The sequence below is a fragment of the Cucurbita maxima genome, unplaced genomic scaffold, assembly GCF_002738345.1.
Source record: "Cucurbita maxima cultivar Rimu unplaced genomic scaffold, Cmax_1.0 Cma_Scf00010, whole genome shotgun sequence".
Taxonomy (NCBI): domain Eukaryota; kingdom Viridiplantae; phylum Streptophyta; class Magnoliopsida; order Cucurbitales; family Cucurbitaceae; genus Cucurbita; species Cucurbita maxima.
In genome coordinates, this window is record NW_019272026.1 from 4250703 (window position 1) to 4277784 (window position 27082).

The following is a 27082-nucleotide window of genomic DNA, read 5'->3' on the forward strand; positions in this document are numbered from 1 at the left end:
AATATTTTATTTAATTAAACTCGATTAGAAAATGGATATTTTGTTTTGATATGTATAGGTTAGATTGAGTTGAAACATGATTAAATTTTAACATAAATTCCCATTTTAAATAATTAATCCATTCTAATCAAATATTTAATAAAAAAAAATTATAAAGGAATATGATTATATATTTTGAAATATTACCTTAAATAGCTAAAAAAAATTATTTTTAATAGTAGTTGGAATATAAATATAAAAAAAAGAAATAAAAAAAATTGATAAAAAAAAAAACGTGAGTTTATTTTGTTTTTATTCTATGGAAGCCAAACTAGTCGGCCCAACCAGATAATTTATTTGTATATTTCTTTTTAGTGATTCAGTCGGTTTTTATTTATATTAAGTAAGTAATAATTATAATGGTATTTATTGCCCACAGATTAGGCAATTACAGTGGTATTTATGGTTCACAAATTAGGTATTTATTAATTGATTAAAAATTTCCCTTTTTTAGTCGAAGGAAATGATTTCTATTTAATTTTACTTTTAAAATGAAAATTAATATCCTATGATATTTAGAACATAATAATAATATAATTGTGTTAAACATCCATTATGCACTTTCCAATTGCACACGCGCATTGCATAAGTGGAAAAAAAAAAAAAGTAATAATATTAATAATACTTTTTATAATAAGCTAATTATGGCTCTCTAGTGCCTTCACTATACTTTTATTTAATTATAAAAAATATTCATTAATTTTTAAAAGATATTAATACCCAAAAAGCTTTAACCAATTATATTATTATATATAAATTAAAAGAAAGAGTAAATGAAAAGGAAAAATAACCAAATATAGATTAACAATTTTTTTAAATATTGGTAATAACATTTAATTTAAAATTAAAAGTTTGATGATATTTTTGAAGAGTACACGCTTAAATATATTTTAATTTTAAAAAAATTTATTGGCACTAATGAAAATTTTTAAGTTAAATAATAATATTTTGAATTTTTAAATTTAATAGAATTTAGAAATATTATGTAATTTTTTGGCCTTTAATATAGGAAGGTATTTCCCGCCTCCAAACGAGGAAATCGGAGGGAAGTGGCGAGATTAGAAGCTCCCGGGAGCGCCGTAGACGCATACAGATGATATGCACAAACACGACCACGTCTGGAAATACGATGCCACAAGTTCTTCGACCTTGGGGCCGTTCGCCACGTGCGCCAACTCTTCGCCATTGTCTCCAGACCCGATCTATTATTGTTCAATGTCGTTGGTAGAGGCTAATCTTCGATCTCTGTCTATACCCATTTAAGAAATGAAAAGACTAATATTAGGCCACACAATTTTAATTGTGCATTTACGATTTCAGCTGCTTCGAGGTTTGAGGATGAGAGGATTGACGTCTTGTTGCAGGCGCATTCCATTGTTGGTGGGGCGGCGTCAAATTTGTTTGTTGGGTATGTAATCGTTGATTTGTACATCAAATTTACGCGCGCCGAGTTGGCGCGCAAGGTGTTTGATGTTGTGCTTGAGAGGGATACGGTTCTCTGGAACACAGAGAACCCGATGTCTATTGAAGTCAAGCTGAAGCATAAGTAAGATTGGAGGCAAGCAAATAGACAAGAGTGTCAAAGATAGGCTTGATAAGAGCCAAATAGGGTCTCGGGCGTTAACCGGAATTTCAATCTGAATTTTGGCCAAATTTGATGTCAAGTCTGAATCGCTAGGTCGGCAGCTTTCAAATCAGTTGTTCATAAACATCATCGATGTTGAATATTAACTTGCTGTGGCTGCAGGTACGCAGCTGGGTCATGCTTAAAGCATGGCTTTGCAATTCTCTTGCTTCAGAAATTGTGTGAATCCAGTAATAGTTATTTGCAAAGGAGAATAAATGGTCTTGGCTAGGTACCACAGCTGTTGAGGGTTTTGGAAGTGAATTGTTTACAATGTTTGCATGAAGTATCGATATTTATTCTCTTCTATATTTATATTTTTGGATACTCAGGGGATCAGTTCGCTGCATTTAAGAAAAAAATTTAAAGAATGCGTCTCCAAGGATGTTAAGCCTTGAGGTACTATACTATCTTTGGCTATGAGTCAGAAGTTACCAATTTCTATACATGTGCTGCGTGTTATGTATAATTTTTTTTCCTAACCTTTCGTTTTCCTTTTTTCTTGCATGAAGCTGTTGATCAGTTTTGATTTCTATACTGTTCAATATTCTATTATTCTAGAATCTATAAAGAGTCTAGTTTTCTATCAAAAGAAGATAAACAAAATTCTAAAATTTCTAATAGGTTGAATCAGGGGAATCTTGCTTTCTATATTGTTTACTTTTCTCAATGGACAAGGTGATGAAGGTACAAGTACAATACTATAATTTTCTAAATGAAACACTCTGTTTTGTGTACACAAACTGAAGTAAACAAACACATCATCTTCATTTGTTCTCAAGCTAGACACGTTGTCATACTACACAAAAATTTCACTCTTACTTTTATTAATTCTTGTGCTTCACATATTCTAAGTACAATGTCCATGCATATGAATCTCCTGGATATGCACATGAATCTTCTGGTGATGCACACACAAATAAGAAGAAAGAGAGGAAGTATTTCAGCAATTTAGTCCACATTGCTTTGTATCAGGTCCCTTTGTTTTCATCACAAACGGATCAATTCGGACCCAAAGCAAGGAGAAGATTGAAGCCAACAGCACCGACCATATGACGACTATAGTCGGTGTGCGGTTTTGTCGGCCCATCAAACCCTTAAGGAATGGGTAGAGATGAACAATCACCCAGAAGGCAAAGAAAAGCTTCCCAAATAGAGGTCCCCATGATTGATAGCCATTATTTATGGCATCTGAGATGCCTGCAACAACACCAACAAGGTTGATGATCAAAATAGTTGTGGGAGGGATTAGCAGAGTGGTCCATTTGAAGGCATATAATTCTCCAAAGTCTTCGTCATCTGTTGCCTTGGATGTAACTGTGAAGCTAGTATCAATTCCAGCCAAAACCTTCAATAGACCTTGTACAACAGCAAATAGATGAGCTGAAATACCACCAATGACCCAGAACTGCTCATTTCTCCACCATTCCTCAATGCTAACTCCACTCCATTTAAGTTCAAGAATACCCGTAGCAAAAATGGAAAGAAACAATGCAATGAAATAGAAACTTGCAAATGTGCTGATCTGTTTGTCCAAAAGCCAAAGAGAAATTCATCAGTGGATGCAAAATACCTTGCCAGAAACAATGTAGAAAGTAAAAGTTTAATTAGTTCGTGTGCTGGACCGGGGCTGATGGCCAATTAATTTTTCAAACAATATAACTGTAAGTTTCAAATTTCCACTTCCAATATATTTTCTGCTTAAATCATCTTTTGTAGGCGATAATGTAAATGTTACTATATTTACCGGTGGCATGATAAACTTATCCGTAAGCAGGCAGATTGCAGGGAGGGTACAGTAGGCAAGAAGTGGTATTGAAGTGAAGGGGTAGACAGTGGTGTTGACATATGCAAATCTCTCTAGCCACTTTAGCTTTCCACCCTTATAGCCATACCAAACAGGGCAGTGGTTGCTGAAAAAAATTTCAATGGACCCGAGCGCCCACCGAAGCACCTGGTTCAGCCGATCAGACAAATTGATGGGAGCTGTACCCTTAAATGCAGGTCTCTTTGGCATGCAGTATATAGATCTCCAGCCACGACAATGCATTTTGAAACCTGTTAGAATATCTTCTGTGATAGAACCGTAAATCCAGCCCAGCTGCATTCACAAACATGACACTAGTTTCAGTTCCAAGTCGACCTATCTCTAGACCACATCTGACAATAACTTTTTGTTTGATTTAGGTGTTCGTATGAACTAAAAGGAGGAGGGTGGTCGACATTACCTCGGTACCCCATTCGGTTTTGTCTTCATAACCACAACTGATAACATGAATTGCTTCCTTAAGCAGGGCTGCTGGACCGGAGGAGGGTGGAACACCGCCTTCTTCCATCAAAGTTGAGGTAACAAAAATTGATGAGTGTCCAAATTTCTTTTCAAAATTCATTTGCGACATCAGTAGCTCCTTGTCATCTTCCATCACTACGCATATAGCAGCAAGAGAATAAATATGAGTTATCACTATCTGATGGCAAAGTATCCACCAAGACACAAGAACCAAAAAGTTGGAAGTTTGAAAAAAACTCACCTGCAGCATCTTCATCTACCCCACTTTTAGAGCTCTTAAGCTTCTTGCGACGTCCAAAGCATGGACAACAATCGCAGCTTACCATTTTTGGGCGCTTAGGACCTTTTGGGGGTTCATAACCATATAAAGCTTGCCTCCTAAAGACGCAGCCTGTGCCAACATATACGGGTCCCTGAATTCCATCTAAACCTCGCATGTTAATCTGCATCACAAAGAAAATAGTTCATTTTTACGGTTCTTAGCTTAGTTTAGTCACTTGAGAAAATATATATAAAATTTCAGAGATGGGGTCTTTACATCAAAGAAGACTGTGTTTCTGTTGGCATAACGATCATGCCTATCTATTCCATCGAATCTTTGTGGAAATTGCACATAACAGACTTTCTTTCCAACTTGAGGGTCCATAAGGAAACACATGGCTTCTCGTGCTGCTTTGCTATTGTTTATGTAGTGATCACAATCCAAGTTCAACATGAATGGAGCATTTGTAAGCACTGCAGAGACACGAATCTACAATTGTACAAAATGTTGGGGATTAGATAAAGGAAAAGGAACAGACTGGGGTTGGGAAGGAGAGAAACTTGACCGAGCAAGTTACCAAGGAATTCATGGCACCGGCTTTCTTGTGATGCTGGAAACCTGGTCTTTTCTCACGAGATACATAAACTAGGCGGGGGAGTTCATTCCCTTCGGCATCAAGGCCTCCACTGTGACCTAGAAAAACTTGGATCATACCGGGATGATCTTTTGTGTTGTTGCCTGGCCATGGTGTTCCATCTTGCATTATCCATCCCTCCGTGGGAACTTTCATGGCTTTCGCTACTTGAGCATTTATTCTGACCTTGAATTCTTCATACTCTCTCTACACGAATCAAAAAATGTTTCCAGCTTGATATTGAGCACATATTGTAAAACTCCTATATGTACCTCTTTTTCAATGTATTTGTGAAAATTGCATACCTTCATTGCTCGACGCTCCTTTACAAATGTTGGTTGGACTTTATCCTTGAGATAATCAATCTTCTCACAAAAGTACATTTCAGGTGCTCGTGGTTCTATGGAGAACTTCTTACAAAAAGGGACCCATTTCCTTGCAAATTCTGCAGTTTCAGACATTGCTTCAAAGGTAAGCATGGACGCTCCATCGTCCGAAACATAGCATGAAACCTTATCAACTGGATAGTCCATGGCCAAGATAGATAAGATTGTGTTAGCTGTTACAAGAGGAGGTTCCTTCATCGGATCTACAGTACTGACGAAGATGTCTACTGGAGCAAGCAAATTAGGTTCATCCTCTCGTTCATATCTACATTACAACATCCATGAGTATCTCCGATGATTATATTCTGAACTTTTATACATATTCGACTAACAAAGTTTCTTTTTTTCCTTCTTCCTTGTCTAGAATTGATATTACCTTAGAGTTAGACGATCCAAGTAGGTTTCACGATCAATTGGGAACCATTTGGGGAACTGATCGAGGATCCATGAAAATGCAAACCAGATTTCACATATCACAGAAGTTAGCCACAAACCCAATGCATCATGCACTGGATTTAGAATCCGATAACGAAGGAAGAAGGCGAGAATAACGAGCCGGGCCACAATAACCATCCGGTAAGGATTAATTTTGCTTGATGCTATTGGTACCTTCCTTGATAATGGCTGTCTAGCTGCATCATTCCTGCAACAGTTTACAAGTTAATACATAGACTTCCTCGAGTGAAAGTTTAAAACATCCGAATTAGGAAGGCAGGCATTGTCAAAATTTTCAAGCATACATAGCCATGTCAGGGTCATTGGCATCATCAGGTTCAGGTCCAAGATTGCCTTGCTGCAATTTCCAATCATCCATTCTATCTTTCCAACCTTCTCTCTTTTCATCCCATCTTGCACTCCCTGATTTTTTTGAAAACAAACTTCATGTAGCTTAAAGGAGAGAGATCAAAGTCCTCATCAATTTAATGCAAAAACAATGGGGTTGAGAAGATTTACCTGGTTCAGAAACCGGATATGGATGCACACGTTTGTGCAGCGAAGAAGACAACATCTGCTCTCCATAACCTTGAGAAGATAAAGGAAGCTCACCATTTACCTGCATATGCATGAGATGCTTGGTTATAAATCTAATGTTAACTAGGAAAAAAGTTCCACTGAGACTCGAGAATGAAAGTTTCGCCCACTCACTGGCTGTGTTCTTCCATACTGTGCATTTTCATCATCATCAAGGCCTCTACCATAGCTCATCTTGCCATGAAGCATAGCTTCTGCCAGATGACTGTGGTTGTTCCTTTCATCATCAATGTTGAACTCATGTTCAATGTCATCTATGTCTTCTTCATCGTCGTCTCCCTCGACCCTTGGACTCCCTTCACATTACCCAAAAAGAGAGTTTAAGAAAAAAAGTGAAGATGAAACTAGTTATTGCTTTGTTCTGTGCCTTACCTTTGAGTCTCTTATATCTAGTTTTACACTGAGGGCAGAGTTGGCTTCCTTCTCTTCGTTCATACTCATAGCAGGGTCTGCAGACTGGAAAACCACATTCATTGCAAGCAACAAACAGATCACCATCCACAGTAAGCCCCACTTCATCACCACAGATCTCACAAACTTGACCGTCCAAGTTCTTCAACGGCTTTGGCTGAAGAAGAAAAAAAAGAACAGAACAGAACAAAACAAAACAAAAACAACCAGATCAGCCACAAACGCACAAACCAAAACTTGCACACACTGACTTTCAGAATAAGTTAAGTACCTCCTCATGGCCATGAATGACAACAAGCTCATTGCGATTGTGAGACCCAGCGACAAGTCCAGCGCTGGCTTCCATGGCTGGCGATCGACAGAGACTAGGTGTTCAGAGAAGGATGAGAGTTTGGAGCAAGGAAGGTGTTTTATGAAGGAGAAAGGTAGAGAAGGAGGAAAAGGGTGGCATGAGATATTGAACTGTCTTCTTCACCTAATGTGTCCATGTAATGGGTGGTGAGTTGGTTGCTGTGTCAAAGTCCCGTCTTGCCTTGAAGTTAAGTTTCCTCCCCTTCACTGTTCAACCGCCAAGGACCTCTCTTCTACTTCCTTTGCCATCCCAACCATCCAGGTATCATTGTGTTCGTTTTCTCCTTTCATTAGTAAACTTGATCATGTCTGGTTTTAATGAAGTTAAGCCTTCGTTTAATTCAGCAAATCATCCTCTAAATTAAGAATCTTAAGAGTGTAAGTGAATATTAGGGTTTATTTTTGTGATTCCCATAAAGAATGGAAGGTGAAAAACGAAGACGATGTTTGGCATGAGAAGAGGTGGTGGGAAAAAGCTGAGAGAGTATGTATGCTTAGAATGCAAGCAGCTGATGCTTAAAATGCAAGAACAACCCCAAAACAATTTCAAATCGTTAGGTAAGGAAGTTGTAGTCTCTCCATCCGCTTCTTGACTGATTAACTTCAAAATTTTCCCATCTCTTTAACAACTTTCCTACATATCTATCTATGAGAATACATGTTCAAATTTTCATAGGATTTTGATTTTGGTAATTAAAAAAAAAAAAAAAAAAAAAAAAANCTTTTTTTTTTTTTTTTTTTTTTTTTTTTTTTTTTTTTTTTTTTTTTTTTTTTTGCTATTTTGAAGGTAAAAAGTTCCTTAAATTCTTAAGAAAAGAGCACTCATAATTTTTATTACAAACACAACCTTTCTCTATTTTTCCCAGAAAAAAAAAAAAAAGAAAGAAAGAAAAAAACAACAAAAGAACATTACACACTCAAACCTCTACTTGAGAACTTCATCAACCTCTACTTGAGAACTTCAAAAACTACAGACAGCCTCCTCAATCAACCTCCTCGATCTTCGGCCCAGCACCGCCAGACCCGGCGGACCCACCACCAGGCATATCATCGCCCATAGGAGCACCGCCGCCAGCACCGCCCTGGTACATCTTAGCAATGATGGGATTACAGACACCCTCGAGCTCCTTCAGCTTGTCGTCAAGTTCATCAACCTCCGCCAGCTGGTTCCTATCCAACCACTCGATGGTGTCCTCCACGGATTTCTCGATCTTCTGCTTATCATCTGGATTCAATTTCCCTGCAAATTTCTCATCCCTCACAGTATTCCTCATGTTGTAAGCATAATTCTCTAACGCATTCTTCGCCTCCACCTTCTTCTTCACCTCTTCATCCTCTGCTTTGTACTTCTCTGCCTCCTTCACCAGCCTCTCTATCTCGTCCTTGCTCATTCGCCCCTTGTCGTTGGTGATTGTGATCTTGTTCTTCACCCCTGCTGTCTTGTCCTCTGCTGATACGTTGAGAATGCCATTTGCATCGATGTCGAATACGACATTGATTTGGGGGACGCCTCTGGGTGCTGGAGGAATGCCGGTGAGCTCGAACTTTCCGAGTAGATTGTTGTCTTTAGTTCTGGCTCGCTCTCCTTCGTAGACTTGGATCAAAACTCCTGGCTGGTTGTCTGAGTATGTCGAAAAAATTTGTTCCTTCTTTGTTGGAATTGTTGTGTTCCTAGGAATTAGGACTGTCATGACGCCACCGGCCGTCTCTAGACCGAGACTGAGCGGCGTGACATCGAGAAGTAGCAGATCTTGAACTTTCTCGTCTCCTTCCCCACTTAGAATTGCAGCCTGTACACGCCATGGAGATAAGTCCATATTAGCTGGTTTGGTAGCAAATTCGTACGAACTCATAAACAACAAACTCAAATTCATAATAAAATTGCGACTAACCGAGTATACTTTTTCAGCATGAACAATTAAGAGCAATTAAGAACAATTTCAGTTAATTTTATTTCAAGGACTAAATTGGGGGAGAAAGAAAAGTTACCTGAACAGCAGCACCATAAGCAACGGCCTCATCCGGGTTGATACTTTTACAGAGCTCCTTTCCATTGAAGTAATCCTGCAGAAGCTGTTGCACTTTGGGAATTCTAGTGGATCCACCGACTAAAACAACCTCATGAACTTGGCTCTTGTCAATTTTAGCATCACGGATACATTTCTCCACAGGCTCCATGCACTTCATGAACATATCCATACACAATTCCTCAAATCTAGCCCTTGTAATTGTCGCGTAGAAGTCAATCCCTTCGTAAAGCGAATCGACTTCAATCGTGGTTTGCGTTGTCGACGAGAGCGCTCTTTTGGCTCGCTCACAGGCCGTCCTCAATCTCCTCAGTGCCCTCGCGTTGCCGCTTATGTCTTTCTTGTTCTTGCGCTTGAACTCTGTCACGAAGTGATTTACGAGCCTGTTGTCGAAATCTTCGCCACCGAGATGAGTATCGCCGGCGGTGGCCTTGACCTCGAAAATTCCCTCTTCTATGGTCAAGAGTGACACGTCGAAAGTTCCGCCGCCGAGGTCGAAGATCAGAACGTTCTGTTCGCCTCTACGAGAAGCCTTTTTATCCAGACCATATGCAATCGCAGCCGCCGTTGGTTCATTGATGATACGCAACACGTTGAGTCCAGCAATGGCACCCGCATCTTTCGTCGCTTGTCTCTGTGAATCGTTGAAATAAGCAGGGACTGTAATAACGGCGTTCTTGATAGTTTGGCCTAGAAAAGCTTCGGCGATTTCTCTCATCTTAATCAAAACCATAGAAGAAATCTCCTCCGGAGCGAACTGCTTCTCCTCGCCTTTGTAATTGACGATGATCATCGGCTTTTCGCCGGGTCCGGCGACCACTTTGAATGGCCAGAGCTTCATGTCACTCTGAACAGAGGGATCGGAGAGTCGCCGGCCGATCAATCGTTTGGCGTCGAAGACGGTGTTCTGAGGGTTCATAGCGACCTGATTCTTGGCCGCATCACCGATCAAACGCTCAGTGTCAGTGAAAGCTACATAAGAGGGTGTGGTTCGGTTACCTTGATCGTTGGGGATAATCTCGACGCGATCGTTCAGCCAAACCCCGACGCAGCTGTAGGTGGTGCCGAGGTCGATGCCTATGGCTTTACCTTCAGTTTTTGCTGCCATAGCCGGAAAGCTTCTTCACTGGTGATCGAATAACAAAAAGTAGAGCGTTGTGTAAATGAAAGGAACAGAGTTTCAGAGAGCTTTTTCTGGATTGAGTAAGCTTTGAACAGAAATATGAGTTGAAGATCAGTGCGAGAGGGAGAGAAATTTATAGGGTTTGAAGAGAAAGGTCCAGAAATTTAGCTCCGAGGGGGGGAAGGAAGAAGAGAGTACCAGAACCGGAAGAGTGCGGGAGTGTTCCGGAGAATTCCAGTTACGTTCCAGTTGGCGGGTAAATAAGGATCCTTCGCAAATCAGGGCTCAATTACATGCATTTTACGTTTCTGCCCTTAATTATTAAGATGGTAATTATAAGTCCTCTTCAATTTTTTTATTTTTCATTAAAATGATACTTTTATTGTTTATAAAAAGTTTCAAAAAATTTAATCTTCTTGAAATTGTTTTAGAGCAATTTACGGACGACTTATGTCAAAACTAAATAAAACTAAAACTGACTTAATCATGTTATAATAAAAGTTTTAAATTTTAATTACATTAGATTTTAATAATTATTTTATCGTTTCAAAAAAAATTGTATGATTTTAAATTTTATTTAACAGTTGATTTTTTTTTTCTTTTTCTTTTTGGCCAAATTAGACAACAGGATTGGGTAAAGATGAAATTAGGATGGGGAGGTAGGGGTATTATAGGAAATTGAAGTTCAAGTGTCAAACGGTGGGCTTGGCGGTTGGGTTCGCGCCAGAAGGAGAATCGGTGACAAATGACAATTATGATTCTTCCCCCATCGCACGTGTCTCAACGGTCAACATATTCTTCCTATCTCCACACAATTCTTGATTCTTCCTTTCCACTCTCTTACAAAATCCCCTACTCATTTCTCTACTCTGAATCCCCAAGTGACGAGATGAGCATCATTTCAGTTCAAAGACTTAAATTTAGGGAAGAATAGATTTGGTTGGAGGATCGACTAATTTAGAGAATGATTATGAGTTTATAATCAAAGAATAATCTTTCTATTGGTACGCGGCTTTTTAAGGAAACCCAAAGTAAATTCATGAAAGCTTATACTCAAAGTGGATAATATCATACTATTATAAAGAGTCGTGTTCGTGATAACTATATATATGGAAATAGAACCGAACCTGAATTGAAATATGCACAACTTCTCTTTCTTCCATTTTCTTCCATTTGTATTCCTGACATCGGCTCTCTACCATGCACGATGACCCTTCAGCTTCTCTGCCATCTCCATTAGTTTGCTTTTGTGTGGTAATTGGTTAGCATAAATAAAGTTGCAGGCTGAAAGAATAAGCCAGAGAGCTCTTGCAATGGAAGAATTGTGTAAGCTTGAACAAAATTTTCAAATGATAAAATAGATTAAAATTGGAAAATATTTACAGCTACAAACTCCCGCTATGAATTTAAAAAATGAATTTACATGCGGGGGAAGACTCATGAAATAACTCATTTTCAGTGAGGTGACAAATAGAAATGTATGGGTCTTGTTGTTAGCTTGCTTAGCCTAGCTGGGCCAGTCAGGTTAGGAAGCTTGCTTTTAACCGCCTAAAACTCGCAGCACTTGTCCAGTCCTTGTTTCATTTGTATGAGATGCGTCCACAAACTCTGTTCCTGGACCTGCTTTCAAATTGGGTACTCTTACTTAATTCTATGCTTACTTGGAAAGTAGTAGATTCAAGTGTGCTAAATATCATCCTCACCTGAAAAGCCGCTGTTGAAGCCAACAATGCTACACATTCATCAAGCATAGCTTTTTCTTGGGATGCGACAATAGTAAGTTCAAAAACCAACGTCTGCATTACCTCCACCTGAAAAACAAATAAGCCAACGATGAATAGCAGAACTAGAACTGCAGACAAAAAAGCATTGAATCTCGCAACCATATAAACAGCTATAGATATCTAAATATTGCCCATCCAAACATCAGCAATCAATTCAATAAATTCGATTTTCAACGACCCAAATTTCTTAAAATACATCACTGAAGTTTCCAGATAATTGATTCATGACAATCATCAAGCAGATGATAGATATAATGAACTTTTATTAATATCCGCAACATGTAGAGCTCACGGGATAAGATGCTAACTGGTAGAGGGAGAAATCCAAATCAGAGGCTTTGATGGTTTGCAAAGGTTTAGATACTTGCAGCACTAAGTTTATCTCCTCTAGCTATTGTGATCAGAACTATTCTTACTCTCGAGCAGTAAGGACATCAATTGCATTATAAGATGACAAGATTGGTCAATGTCCATAATAATTGCAGAGACTCTTGATTTCATGGGAGATGGGATGAAAAAACTACTAAATATTGATGACATTCAAGGAGTTGTATAAGTATACCCTTGGGAGTAAGGAGCAAATGGAGGACCCCATTGCCTGCATCACTCCAACGGCTGAACAAATTGCACCATTTAAAGAACAAGCATCTGCCTGAAATTAAAAGATTGTTGTCAGTTACCAATATTCGGCTTCCCATAATTAAAACAAACTACTGGCTAATGTAGCATACTCTTGCTCCTCCAGTTACTGGAACACGAAGAGTTCTCGACTCCAAATCCTCTATGACTCCTGATAGGGATCGATTGTGGCTTCTTTCAAGCACAGCCCATTCATTGAGGTAGCTCATCTGCATCAATCACATGCAACATAAAAATCATATCAATTTGGTGAAGCATATATAGCAAATGGTTGTTCAAATACAAGTAGGAGGAGAATTATAACTCCAAATTCAAAGAACAAGAAGCGTTCTGGTTGAATAAATTAACCAAAAAAAAAAACTTTTCTCAAAGAAAACACTCCACCTAAGAGCTAACCCTGTTAAAACACATGCTACAGTTAGTTGTGCTTCTACGTTGCTGGAGAAAGAAAGCAAGCTCCTTACTCTGCTACTCTACGTTGACACGTTATGCTAAAATTTTATACATTGCTATGAAACATTGATGTTCAGACCATGTGCCAAAATACCTATTGCATAAGTCCCGGGTTTTATTCATAGTCCTTAGACCAGGGTTGGCAAGCACAATTCCAGAAACTAAGTCGCACCCATCATAAGTATTTTGGCTCAGGTCTGTCTAGGCATAATGTTAACTAATATAATTTGAGCATCACTTGCACAAAAAACCTGTGTATTGCACTGAAAGTATAAAAGAACCGTGCTATTTAAAGTACGCTTAAGATATATAATGGCTTTCAAAGAATTAATAGTATTACTTGATCATTCATAATTGAGATCAATTTGAGCTCTAGCTTCAGCTGTTGGAGATCGATCCGTTTTCTGATTACTGAATCCCAAAGATTTAGTGTTGTATTCCATATGCCAAGAAGAGTTCTCTGCACCACAGAACACAAAAGTTGTTAATATTTAACATGTACTCAAGTATACAAGCAACATGCCCGACATACAACTTAAGATGCTAATTGGATAAAAGAAACAAAAGATGTCCCTAAAAGTTACTCCCAAGTCAAAATAAAATCTTCCGCTTGTTGGAATGTCAGAAATATAACTCAGTTTCTGAGCACAAGCAAATATGTGACAAGAATAGCAAATAGTTTCAGGCTGTTCACAATCGCAAGTAACAGTAATCAAGTTTCGTGCCAACAGAGCACATGGTCATGTTGTCGTGAATAAAGGGGTTATAATCAAGCAAGATTGGCATGCGTTAAAACACAACCTCTGCTGTCACCTCCTGATTACGCATAACAGCCTCTGCCCGTGCATTAGCACATCTCCACTGCAAATGTCTATTATATAGAAGCCTTAGCTGATGAGCATCTTCTATGCAGCTGGCTGCCTTCTTGCCCTTCTTAAAGTCTGCTATGAAACTAAGTACAGAAGTGGAAGCATTGGATTGAGTAGAATTTGAAGGTCTTGATCGTGATGAGCTAATTCCTCGAGAAGGTGGAGTTGATGGCCTTAATCGAGATGGACTAACTCCTCTAGCAACAGAGGATAATACTTGTGCCTTAGAAGGTGAAGATGGACGTGGGCCAAGACTTGGCGAATCATATCTGACAACTCGGTTTGTTATTATTTTAGTGCCTGCTAAACTTGAAGAAACCATCTTGTTAGCTGCAGATTCCTGCATTGAGTTGTCATTCGCTGAAGTTGTCTCAAACTCTTCCCTAGTCCTTCCATCAACATAAGATAGCCTCACATCACCACTGGTCGATTTCTGTAAAGGTTTGTTCATAGTCTTGCCCGTAATTGCCCTTGTAGGAGATAAACCGCTTCCTCTGAGTGGCTTGTTTAAGCTTGGGACCCTTTTATCGGAGAGATCCACGCTACAACTTAATGAATTGGAGGACGCTTTCGCACCAACTCTACTTCGCCATCTCTGATGATCTACGAATTGAGTCCGCGACCCATCAACTGGCTTGAAATTCTCTGATTGATCATGTCCATTCAAACCTCTTAGAGGACTCTTCTTTCTTTCTGGCGTGGGCTTCCGTGCAACAGTTTGCGTTTCAGCCTGCTTAGATGGGAAATTAGAAGAAGGCCTCAGAGTTCGATCAGAGTGAGAAGATAACACGGGTTTTTCCTTCTTACAAACAGGAGAAATTGTATCAGATTGGAATGAGGCGCCTAAACTTCTCATCGTAGAAGGCCATAAACTCTCAGCTCGACCGCCAATCCTTTTTTTCGATAGCAACTCTACATCTGCAGGTGAACTATGAATTGGTGTGGCCGGGCGTGGAGGAGAAGGAGGTGTGGAGGGTCGCTTCCTCTCTGCTGATTGGGCTCTTTTAAGAACCATTTGGGAAGATGTAGAAACCGTCCGCGTGATGCTTGGTGATGGGCAACGCCGAGGACCAGACGACGATGAAGGAGAAGGTGACTTGTTTTTAGAACGCGAGGGAGACCGTGTGATAACTTCATTGTTCTTTTCTGCAGGAACCAATGGTTGTCTTGGCGTCGCTGCTGCTATTGTATGCTTTCTAAATGCCCGCACCGATTCGCATACATCCATCCAAACAATCGAAATTAGACCATAGTGATAGTTTTCTTCACATAACTACACAGTTCTCATTCCCCAAAAACTGAAAAAAACAGTGCTCACACAAAGAAAGATCCTTTTCCCTGCGTTGTATCTGCCACCACAAACGCACAGTTAAAAAGAAAGGAATAAACCACCGTTAAAGTAAAGAAATAGAAAGCTGAAAACGAATAAACAAACTTGCAAACATACAGTTCTTCAGCAGGAAAAGATTAATCGAATGGCGAACTTGAAACTGAAACACTAAAACTAAAACTCGAATTGATTAGTTTCTAATCAAGCAATGCCCTCGACCCAAGTTAGATCAGACCACCGCAAGGAAGACGAGGGCAAGGTAGGGCACACAAAAGGGCCGCTTAAAAAAGGAGAACTGCCATAAATTGCATCAACGTCTAATCCTTACAGCTTTGGATTCGGCCTGCTTCGACACAAATTGCATATACAGAGTAGGGGTCCCCTCAGAAACTCCCGGGCGGGGAGATAGAGAGTGTGGGCTTTTGCAGGTCGCTGCAGGATAAGGGAAGTGGAACTGAACTGGAACTTATTCGGCCATGGATGGTTGGGGCTGACAACATGAAAGATTTCGTACATTCCGACTCCCAATTTGCTTCACTGTCATCTTCTTTCTTCAAAAAGATCTTTCATTAAAAATAATTACGACACTTGTAAAAGTAAAGAAGTCGCATTACCCAAGTTTCGTATCAGAAATAATACTTGTAGGTCTACGGGACCAGATGAAATTGAAAATGTATCATTCACTCCAACTGTCAAATGTTTTTTTCTCTCATTATTTGACCTAAGACGCCATTCAATTGGCTTGTGAGAAATATTTAATTTCCTCCACAGAATGGTGGATGTCCACGTGCAAAGAGAACCTTTGTCCGTTCTGAGAATTTACATGGCCGTAATAAATGGGTATAAATACCAATCCGAAGTCAACACGAGGTAGAAACGCATTGAAACAAAATTAAGATTTATGGTTATGTGCAAAGGTTGGATAAGAACACGGTTTCCATTTGGACAATCCTGATTACTATTCTCCTCTTTATAACATTCATAACTCAGCTGCGGCTGTGAATAAATGCAGTTATACACAGATGAAATCTTCAAGGATTTTGAGGAGGAATCCTTATCAATGCCTGATTTTCGACAGATTCGTGCACCTAATACTGGAGATCGGCCTGAGCCTCTACTGCTCATCGACAGAAGTTTCAGAGATGTTGCATAGAGAGGAATATAAATGAACACATGAGACATACTCGAATTTCAGAATATACAAACACGACAAAGCAACTTCTGTAATTATAATTTAAAATAAATAAAAAGATCTAACGCCTTTTACGGATGATCCACGAGAAAGGAAATAGTGAAGTACTTCAAAATTATTATAGAAAACAAAAACAGTATCTCCCAACTCTCAACCTACTCAAGAAAAGAAGGAAAAAAAAAAAAAAAAAACTGGTTGAAAGGTTCGAATCGAACAATCATCAAACTAACGAACTCAATAGCAAAGACATAATCAAAAAAACCAGTCGCAAATTTAAACATCGAAGACATCACAAAGGAAAATCAAAGTGTTCAAGACCAGAGTTCTCACCGATACGGCCCGAACAATCACGCGTCGAATCGGAAAATCTCCTCGAGGATTCAATTTCGAACTGAAAATCAGAGCAAATTAGGCGAAATTTGATCGGAGAGTTCCGTAGGGCTCGATTTCTTCAATAAAATAACAAACGAAGGCGATATGGTTTCAGGAACTGAAAAAGAGACTTAGCCGTACAAGGCCTTCCAGCGGGCAGAGTTGACGCAGTTTAGATATTCGAAGAACTTCGAAGAGAGGAAGAAGAGAAGAAAAAGCGCTCGGTTTTTAAATAGAGAAAATTAAAATTAATTAAAAAGAAAAAAACAGACTTAATGGGCAAAAAAAAAAAAAAAAAAAAAAAAACGGTTAANTTTAGGACTTTTGAGAAGGTAGGGACCACGGAAGACAGTTAGTTTCGCGCCACCTAATTTTATTAATCCTTGTGTTATAAAATAATTTAATTTTTAAATATATAATTTAATTATTAAATTCTTAGAAAATAGGTCAAATGAAGCATAAAAGGAATCTAATTACTCTTTTATACCAGAGGTAATTGACTTTCTTTTTTCAAGAAAATTACACCAACCCTTATTAAATCCTTCCATAAAATAAAACTACTTTTAATAAATAATATTTATGTAATTAACATGGAAAAAAATGGTTTTTATTTTTATTTTTATTTTTATTTTTATTTATTTGGGTGCAAGGGACCTTACTCTTAATTCAAACCAAACCAGAAAAGATAAAATTATAAGTTTACGAGTCAAAATTAATTATTTTTATTTTTATTTTTTCTTCGAATGATGAAATATGAGATGTTTTAGGGACCGAAAAATATTTTAAATTTAAATAAAAGGCGACGAATGGATACGAGACACATAAATGTTTGGACATGAAATGATTCTGAGCCCCATTCCTCGAAATTCTTTTATTCAATTTCTATGGAACCCAATTCCCCTTTTTGTCTTGTTGTCTCTACTTTTATCCACCAACACAATTAAAATGTTTCCTCACCAACTTCTTGTTCTCGTCCTTCTCTGCCTTTTCGTTCTCAATCAATTATACCATTCTCACAACAAAAATAATATGTAACCTAGTTTAAAAATTATTTAAGAACTCTGGTCATATGAATTGTTGCCCATTATATACAGATAAACCAATAAACTACTGTTTTAGTAGTGTACTCAATTTAGAACTCAATATTTATCCGTCAAATTATTAAATAAATAAATAAATAAAAAGTAGCTAATAAACAAGTCGAAGTAACGCTAACCCATTTTCATTAATGATGTTTAAAATTGATTCAAAGTATGTCCTTAGATTGGCTAAATATTGAGAGATGGAATGAGAAAAAATATTAATTGTTGGAAAAGATGGGCAGTTTGGGAAGATAATATAATATTAAAGTATCAATTGAATTTTGTTTATAGATTTACTTGATGGGATGGATTACGTCACTGAAATCATGATGTCGTGGCGCGCATTCATTGGCTAGAAATTGTGCCTTTTTTTTTTACTAAATTAACAAAAAAAAAAAAATTAAAAATTGTATTTTGTTTAAAATTTCAATAAAATCATTAAAAAAAGTATAAAATATATCATTAAACTAAAAAAAATAACCATTTGATTAATTATATTCTTAAATTTAAAAATAAAAAATCAAAAAATAATTTTATGGTTGATACCATATTTCAAAAATACTATTAAATTCTCAAAAAGTAATATTAAAAAAAGAAGATAATCTACGAAGTATCCATAAACGTTTTTTTGTTCATATATTAGCGGTAAAATTTTGTTGAGAAAAAAGTTGGGTGTTCATACTACTTTTAAACACAATATTAATAATAAAAGTATTTTTTTAACCGATTATTGATAAATATTTTAAAAATTCAATAACATTTTTTAAAAGGATAATTTTTTATCCAAAACTAAAACAAAGTAATTTTTTTTTTTAAGATTTTTTTAAAGCTTATAAATATTATGTACACAAAATATAAACGATATTTTTATTATTATTATTATTATTATTTTACAAATGTGGCCACTATCAAATCAAATATAAAGAAAAAAACTATTTAATTTTCTAATGCCCTAAGTCTTTGTTTTGTTGACCAAACACAGCCATTAGGTGTTAAATGACCTCAAGATCTGGGATTTCAACGGTCAGATTTAATCAAATATTTTGTAATTAAGTTACAATTAATAAAATAAGTTTTTCTATCTACTCTTACCAGTCATCGCCCCTTTTTGTGGGAATTTTTTGTTTCTTTTTTTAATGTGATAATAATAACAATAATATTTCAACTCTAAAATAGTTTTTTCTTTTAATAAAAGAAGAAAAACAATATTGACGATGGCTGATAACGACATGTCGTAGTGGCAGCCATGGATTGGGTGTGAAAGAAAAAAACTAATAATAAAATTAAAAAATCAATTATTATAGAAAGTAGAAAATTATTTTTTTAATAAAAAACAAGTACCACATCAGCTTTTGTGGGTAATTAATGGAAAAACTGATTTAATTTTGTTATTATTTTTTTAAAAAAAAAAACTAATGCATTTGGCATACTCTCAAAACAATAATGTTTTGATATTTGACAATTCAAAAGTCAAATGAGTATTTTATTAATGTACATTTTAACATAGTCTACACCAGAGAGTAGGAAAATTTGTTAGTATATTATGAAATAAGATAATATTGAGGTATAAATAAATAAATAAATAAAAATTACCTTTAAACTGAAGAGAAAAAAAAAAAAAAAAAAGTTAATTTTTTTTTTTTTTTTAAAGAAATAGTTAATATCTTGTTTAAACAATACCCTTAAATTCTTAAAAGTTTCATTAACCTACTTAATTTTTTTTAAAAAAAATACTAATCACCTTCGAACTTTTTTAAAATTTCAAAAATATCTTTATCGTTATTACCGTATTTCAAAAATAATATTAAAAAATTTGAAGATAATCTATAATGTGTCGACGTATGGTTTTTGTCCATATAATGAGAGTGAATTTTTTTTTTTAAATTCTTTTTATAAATATAAACGAATGGATATTTTTTTAACCATTTTAAACATTTTATTAAAAGTTATTAAGATTAAGAAGTATTCTTGAGACAAAGTGTTTTTTATTATTAATTTAGGCTAAATAAAATTCAACCTATTTCAATATCAAGATATAATTTTAAAATAATATGGATAAATTATAATAATACTCCATTTTATTGAAATAAATGTTCATAAATTCCAAATCCATAAGCTTTTTTTAATTCCGAGAAAATATTATATGGTTACACTAAAGTTACTTTTGAGGATACCTATATTTTCCTTTTATTAATAGCTGAGCTATATTCAGCTAACATTAATTAAAAACTTTACATTTAAGTTCATTATTATCATTTTCAGAGCTTTTGGGCCAAAATGTGAAATTAAAGTGTGAAATTGTGGGTTACAAAAAGAAATTTTTGAAAAGTGAAGGATAGTTGTGAATTTGTGATGTGGACAGGGATCATTGTGCAAATAAAGAAAACTCATTCAAGACAGCCTGGTTTGGTTTCGCTCATTACAAATAGAAGCCAACAATAAATTCCCTATCATCACTTTCTTCTTTCCTTTTCAATTCTCCAATAATCCCTAAAATAATGCAAATTTTCCACTTAATATCTTACGAATTCAAAATAATATATATATTTAAGATTCGACTAACCTGTTTTCTTTAAGCTTCCTTTCAAAATTTTTAAACGGTTTTCATACTTTTATAAGGAATGTCGACATGGGATTTCATAATCCACCCCTTGGAACTAGCATCCTCGCTAGTACACTGTCTGTTATTTTGCTCTGTTACAATTTGTAATAGCTCAAATTCATCTAACAGATATTATCCTCTTTGAGGCTTCCATTATGTACTTCTTCTGGGGTTTATAACACATTTACTATGGAACTTTCTTTAGTTAATTTGAATATATTTAAAAATAAAAGTATGCATGAGGTTTAAACCCTCAATGGAATTCCTAATAACTAATTAATCAACTTAATTTTATATTATAAACTTTGTATAATATATGAGTTTGATCATTAATTGTATTTAAATATTAATTTGGCATGAGGTGGTTTTATGAAAAAGGAGGACTTTGTTTGGCTTAAATGCTAAAGAATTTAATTAGTATTAGCAATAGACCGGACCAACCTACAAAAACGAAACGGTCCATTTTGAATTTGATAAATGCATTGCTTGTGAAGTATGTGTTCGTGTATGTCTTATAGATCTCCTGGGAGTAGGCATTATTTCTGGAGAAGAGGTAAATTATATTAAATAAATTATTGATTATTTTTAAAAATAATTGATTTTATTATTAAAAATGTCCCTACGCATAATAGTTTATAAATGTCTCATGTGTTCAACTTGTGCACCTCACAACAACAGAACAAACATTTGCATGTCTGACATGTTTCCTCCTTTATTTGCTCTTCTGATAATTCTTTGTCACAATTTTTTTTAATTTTAATTTAAGAAAAAATAAATAATTAATTTAAGGGTATCGGTAACTCATATATTTGTAATTTATCTCTATATACCAAGTTCGTTTTCATGGTTAAAGTCTATAAATTTTGCAATTTTGTATATATAGAGACGAAAATTGGGGAAAAAGTGATTATTGTGGAATTTTCAACTACTTCAAAATAATGAAAAACTAACGTTGAAACGCTCGATAATGATGAATTAGTGATATCTATAATCACTAAAGATATATGCGTAAACAACAGGGTAAAATTGAAGCTAAAGAGTGTACCATCCAAATTCAAGATGAATTGGAATGCGGACCTTAGAACTTAACCCGTAACCTAATTGGGTCTTGGCAGCCTCGATGAGTTGATCACGTTTCTTCACATTGACCTGTTTCTCTTTTCATCCTGAAATTCAAAAGAAAATTGAAAAGTCCTACAATGCTCGTCATAAGTCATCTCAATTTAATCGCACATATGAAAGAAATTTGATAAACGGATGAATTCTACGTTGTTCGTCATAAGTCATCTCAATCTGACCGCACCTATGAAGAAGATTGAAATATCAATTTTTAAGGTGATAATTGATGTTTGAGTCGGTGTCTAATCGACACCGGACCGACAACATAGAGTGGGGCTAGAATAGGAAAGGCGAGTGAGTGTAGTTTTGTTTGGTTTGGGAGAGGGTTGTTGTGGTTGAGATAGACATCGGATACCATACACATTTTAATTGCAAAGCCACAATGCAACGGCTGCCTCTGTCATTCTGTACCATTCATTTTTATTTTCTTTAATTTGGAAGCCTCCGTAATTGCACTGCTCAGACTCCATAGGGAATTGCAAAACCTACGTGTCGTCCTGCATAAACGACACGTGGCCTCCTATCTCTACATCTGCCAACGGGAACATAACCGATATGGGCTTTTAAATAACTTGAAGCCCATGTTCCCTAAATGGGCCCAAAACTAACTTGGCCCACTTTTCTTGCTTTGTCTTTTGCTGCACATTTTTTTTTATTTTAAAAATATTAAATAGATATTACGAAACAGTTATATTATAACAGTCTCATTTAATAATTTATCATAAATTACATTTCAGCGTACTCCAACTACGTGGAAATTCATATTTACATTTATTAATTTATTAAAAAAGTCAAATATTAGAATTGAAAACCCACCAAATATAAAAAATATTCTTAATAAAGCTTAAAAATAAATAAATAAATAAATAAATAAAAGGAAGAAGGGAACAAAATTATGGACGGGTATCATTCCTTTGGTATTATTAAATTTTTAAAGACCACAAGGATTGGTCGGCTATGAGGGGAGCCCACCGTGGCACGCTAGAATTGGGCGGTATTATAACCGTTGGCCATTACCACCAACGGATAACGACCTTTTGAAAAACTCTTTCCAATCCTCGGTGTCTTTTTTTTTTGTGTCCCTATGAAAAAGCAACTATTTTGTCCCCCTTGGAACTATGGTTGTCAAATTTGAGTAATGGATACGGACTGTGAGTCGAACCGGTCGGTCTGATTTTGATTTAATGAAGATTCTTGTTTTTTAATTTTGAAAATTTATAAAAGAGTCCAGTAATTATGACTATTAATCGATAGTGCATTTTTAATGATTTTAGAAAATTATTAAGTTAAATTATAGAAAATATCTATAATTTGGCTTAAATTTTTTTAATATTTTATTTCAAAAATACTATTTTATATGGATGAAAAATCATTAATATCTATTTAAAAAATAATTCATCAAAGACAATTAAGTGAATTAATATTGAATAAGAAAAAAAAAAAATTAGAGTATTAAAATAGATATAAAGAGTTTTATTTATTTCTTTATTGGGAGTTGCCGTGTTTGGTTTCAAGATAAGACGGCACTTTTGTTTATTTTCCTCTTAAAATCACTACTTTTACTTTTTATTATTATTATTTTTTTATTTTTTTATTTTTGTGTATATTATTAATCATATATTGACTTTTGTATTGAAATTAATGGCAAAAACTTTTTCTCCTTCTAATCTATTAACTCTTAATTCTCCCATTGTCACCAACTTCAAACTCGAATTACTATCATACTCGTTTAAAAGGTATGATATTAATATCATTTTCGTTATTAAAAAAATTCAAATCTTTTCTTCGTTGAATGTTAAAATTAATTTTATCAAAAAAATTAGTTGAGATCGAAAGTGGATTTAAGCTCAAATAAATTTAATATTAGAAAAAATCAATGATTATTAGTATATAAATAAAAATAATTATCTTCAATAGTATTAGGGTTTTTTGGGTGAACCAAAAGCAAAGTCAAAATATTATGCACGAAGTTGATAATATCGTATTATTGTAGAGATAGATAGAGGTTATGTTATTATATCATCTAGTATCATATGTTGAACACAATGTTTTGTGAGAAACACTTGCACTGTTTATTGACATTAATAGAAAAAATATTACGTAAAATACTACTATACTTTACTACTTGCCACTGCTTGGAAATTCTTGGAATGAAAACCTTGGTACTAGTGGCAGTGGAAGGGTATTTACAACGGAGACTAAACAATTTATTCTTAAAATACCTAAATTATTTTCCTAATATATATATATATATATATATATATATATATATAATGAACTTGACCCTAGTGAACTAGTGATGATATTATATCATCATAACGATGATATAAACCTATCAGAAATAATTTCTTATATTCAGAATAAAGTAAATTTAATGAATATAGGTTAGAAATTTGGACAATGAAGAAAAAATATTATTCACAAAATGGTGATGTGTCTAGAACCCGTGTGGTGGCCAGGAGTTTTCGACGCCATAATCTTGATGGGTCTAAAACGCGTGTGGTAGCCATTTTAAAAATAACTCAAGAACATGCTTGCTTTTGCCTACAAAGCGAAGCAATGCCGTTGGCCCCTTGGGACAAATAAAAATATCTTTATTGTATAAATCAAAAAAACTTTAAAATATATACAGTAATTTAAATTGTGGGTATCCATTTTCTTGCAAATCCCACGCTTGTCCATATCAGAGCGCTCCCTCCTCTGATCTGTAGCGTCCATAAACGCCGTTTTCTTATTCAATGATCGAGTGGACTCTGATTTGGCTTTCATTCTTGTAATTTTTCACTCTCTTTCTTCCTCTCTACATATTCTCGACTTGGTTTCCCCCCTGAAAATCGCTGCAATTCCTGTTGGTGAGTTCATCGTCTTGTTCTTCTCTTTCATGGCGGTTTTCTTAGATCTCTGTTCTCAAAACCTTTGAAATTCGAAACGACTGTTTAGTGGAAATCGTTAACAAAATCGGCGAACTAAAGACCCCTTTAGCTTGTTTCTGGTAAATCATTAACAAAAAGGTTGAAAGAAGCAACCCATTTAGCCTGGTTTTAGGAAATTATTAGACGGTTTGATTTCATTGGAGTTTTCTTTTCCTTTTAGTTTATTTTCTTGCACGAAACCCTCTCTGCAACTCGTTTCTGATGTTCATTTCTTTTGTATTTATGATTCGAGCGATTGTAGATCGACCCATCTCGGTCTTTGGTTGAGGATTATTTGGATTAGCAGAGCCTACTTCAGGGAGGCTTCAATGGCGGAAAGTGGTTCAGAAACTGAGATGGAACGTGTAAAAGAAGGGCATGGAGGTGGTCAACAGCTCCTACAGACGCTTTATTCAGAGCTTGATAAAGAACGAGAAGCCTCAGCCACTGCAGCAAGTGAAGCCCTATCGATGATTCTGCGTTTGCAAGGAGAAAAAGCTGCTTTGAAGATGGAAGCAAGTCAATATCAAAGAATGGCAGAGGAAAAGCTTTGCCATACTGAAGAGTATCTTGCTGGTTTTGAAGATATGATATATCAAAAAGAAATGGAAATCGCTTCTCTTGAATTTCAAGTCCAGGCTTATAGGTATAAACTCTTGAGCTTGGATTGCCCTGATTTGGGTTCTTGTGAGCCCAGATTTGCTGATAAGTTCTTGCTTCAAAACAAGGATTTGGTCACTAATGGAGTCACTAATGGAGTCACTAATGGAGAAATTGGTGTAAGTGGCTATGTGAGAAGAGCAAAGTCTCTGCCTCTGACTCAACTTGATGAATTGTATTATAGAAAATCTGTTGCAGAAATGGAGAGATTTGAGATTCTTACACCGGATTGCTGCCCGAGTATCGTGGAACGTTCGAACTGCTGTTCGTCGAAACCGATCGAGATGTTAGATGAACAAATAAAAGAGATATCTGATTCTAAAGGGAGTGGTGAAGATAGATCCAAAAGTTTGAATGGTGGGAGTGTTGTTGGCCATTCAAGGATTCAAGATCATCCTGATGTTGTAGTAAGCCCCAAAAGTTGTGGTTTGTCAACTGTTCAAGATATTTTCGAGATCCCAGAGGCGAACCAAGCTTGTCAAACTCGGATCCAACCACAGGAGAAGTCGATTTTCGAAGGCGAAAATCGACTAGGAAAGCCAGACCCAGTACTGATTGAACCATTCAAACAGCACCATAAAGATGTGGAGCAAGCCAGAACAAAGAAAGCTTCTAGTTGCAAAAGCCAGAAGAACAAATCATCAAAAGTAAGGAAAGTAAAAGCTGTAGGTTCCAGCACGATTCCTGTTCAGGAACAAATCGACGAAATCGTTGCTGAATCTCAACCTTTTCAGCAACTTTGTCGTGCAACGTATCAGCTCGAACAGAATATAGACAGTATAAGGCAAGAGATTAGTAGTGCAAAGGTGGAAGAGATGAAACTGCTGAAGGAGATACAAGAACAGCTGAATTCTATTCAATCTGAGATGAGAAGTTTGAAAATCGAGCAGCGCCCGGAACCGGATAACTCGATGTTCGACCTTCTGCAAGAGGTATAGCCTATACTCTCCTTTCCTTATCCATTAAGATGCAAAACCATTGATAATATATACTGAAAAAGACCATATTTTGAATGGACAGGCAATGGTGTACTTTTGGTTTTGATTAAGCACTGTGTTCTGTTCTAGCTTGACAGCAGCAGCCTACAGCCGTGAGAAGCTTAACAAAAGAGTTTCGGTTTTGACTGAGATTTAATGATGATATTCTGATTTAGTATGCGTTGGATTTGAGTTCATAGAATGTATAAAAGAGTGTATAGAACAGATTCTATACTGTATATAAATCAGTACATGACAGGAGTGAAGCAGCATGTCTTTAGCAGAAATCTATGTAGTTACTTCTTCATTTGCCTCTAATTCTTTTGTGAAATACAGTTGTGTTTGTCCTACAGTTCTTCGTTTTATATGTGAGATGAGACGCCGATTTCTTCATGTAAGAGACAACGACCCTCTTTGTATTTTCACGATGGTATGATATTGACTACTTTGGGCATGGACCTTATGACTTTTTTCTTCATCTAATTTCGTATCCTTAGAGATAGTTGTGTTCTTTCTTAAATATGCACGATCCTTCTATTATCCAGCGAATGTGAGACTTGGGTTGCATTTTCGACTAATGTAGAGTCACTTGAAAAGACACAAAATCACGTATAACTCTTCACCTGGAGCCGAGTAAACCATTTTGTTCATAACCCTAAGCACCCAACCTAATTTCATAAATATCGATCATATCAACTTAATAATAATTAAAAAAATTCAAAATTTTCGTCGATATGTCAAATGTTTTTGTATGTTTATGGGTTCGATACCGACATGGTGGGTGAATCGAAATTTTCATAATTTATAAAAGAAATTAACAAAAGATAACTGTTCTAAACTTAAAATTCATCATGTTATCCCTACATGCTTCTGCAATGATTTCAGTTGATGTCAATATTAATGGGCTTGGCA

The 27082-nt window shown here is 35.8% G+C and overlaps 4 protein-coding genes and 2 long non-coding RNA genes across 11 annotated transcripts; 3 read left to right on the top strand and 3 right to left on the bottom strand.

The window, feature by feature from the left end:
* The first annotated feature begins 1065 nt into the window (after positions 1-1065).
* On the top strand, positions 1066-2812 carry LOC111485799. Its single transcript, XR_002718715.1, has 2 exons — positions 1066-2062; positions 2639-2812. It is a non-coding gene; the product is annotated as an uncharacterized LOC111485799 (long non-coding RNA).
* Positions 2293-7124, bottom strand: LOC111485751 (cellulose synthase A catalytic subunit 7 [UDP-forming]). Its single transcript, XM_023132775.1, has 13 exons — positions 6950-7124; positions 6640-6835; positions 6382-6563; positions 6190-6289; positions 5976-6093; positions 5612-5878; positions 5155-5500; positions 4793-5056; positions 4492-4704; positions 4195-4396; positions 3892-4088; positions 3411-3764; positions 2293-3188 (listed from the first exon to the last, which is right to left on the bottom strand). Exons 1-13 carry the CDS (start codon positions 7022-7024, stop codon positions 2607-2609), a joined length of 3096 nt encoding a protein of 1031 aa, XP_022988543.1. The 5' UTR covers positions 7025-7124; the 3' UTR covers positions 2293-2606.
* A 1-nt stretch (position 7125) lies between these two features.
* LOC111485803 lies at positions 7126-7587 on the top strand. Of its 2 annotated transcripts, none has more exons than XR_002718721.1 (2): positions 7126-7291; positions 7423-7587. It is a non-coding gene; the product is annotated as an uncharacterized LOC111485803 (long non-coding RNA). The 2 variants fall into 2 exon arrangements; XR_002718720.1 differs by having other exon boundaries at positions 7449-7587.
* A 268-nt stretch (positions 7588-7855) lies between these two features.
* LOC111485762 (heat shock 70 kDa protein) lies at positions 7856-10519 on the bottom strand. Its single transcript, XM_023132785.1, has 2 exons — positions 9019-10519; positions 7856-8819 (listed from the first exon to the last, which is right to left on the bottom strand). Exons 1-2 carry the CDS (start codon positions 10162-10164, stop codon positions 8013-8015), a joined length of 1953 nt encoding a protein of 650 aa, XP_022988553.1. The 5' UTR covers positions 10165-10519; the 3' UTR covers positions 7856-8012.
* A 1002-nt stretch (positions 10520-11521) lies between these two features.
* On the bottom strand, positions 11522-17039 carry LOC111485765 (AUGMIN subunit 8-like). Of its 4 annotated transcripts, none has more exons than XM_023132792.1 (7): positions 16777-17039; positions 13869-15273; positions 13396-13515; positions 12695-12811; positions 12526-12615; positions 11883-11990; positions 11522-11799 (listed from the first exon to the last, which is right to left on the bottom strand). In XM_023132792.1, the coding sequence occupies exons 2-7, from the start codon at positions 15150-15152 to the stop codon at positions 11728-11730; spliced, it is 1791 nt and encodes a 596-aa protein (XP_022988560.1). In that variant the 5' UTR covers positions 15153-15273; positions 16777-17039; the 3' UTR covers positions 11522-11727. The 4 variants fall into 4 exon arrangements, with proteins under 4 accessions (XP_022988560.1, XP_022988557.1, XP_022988559.1 ...); XM_023132789.1 differs by having other exon boundaries at positions 13857-15273; positions 16777-17038; XM_023132791.1 differs by lacking the exon at positions 16777-17039 and adding an exon at positions 15583-15985 and having other exon boundaries at positions 13857-15273.
* Positions 17040-24279: 7240 nt separating this feature from the next.
* Positions 24280-26641, top strand: LOC111485781. 2 transcript variants are annotated; one of them, XM_023132813.1, is made up of 3 exons: positions 24280-24473; positions 24796-26125; positions 26214-26641. In XM_023132813.1, exons 2-3 carry the CDS (start codon positions 24863-24865, stop codon positions 26235-26237), a joined length of 1287 nt encoding a protein of 428 aa, XP_022988581.1. In that variant the 5' UTR covers positions 24280-24473; positions 24796-24862; the 3' UTR covers positions 26238-26641. The 2 variants fall into 2 exon arrangements, with proteins under 2 accessions (XP_022988581.1, XP_022988582.1); XM_023132814.1 differs by lacking the exon at positions 24280-24473 and adding an exon at positions 24480-24613.
* The last annotated feature ends 441 nt before the right edge of the window (positions 26642-27082 follow it).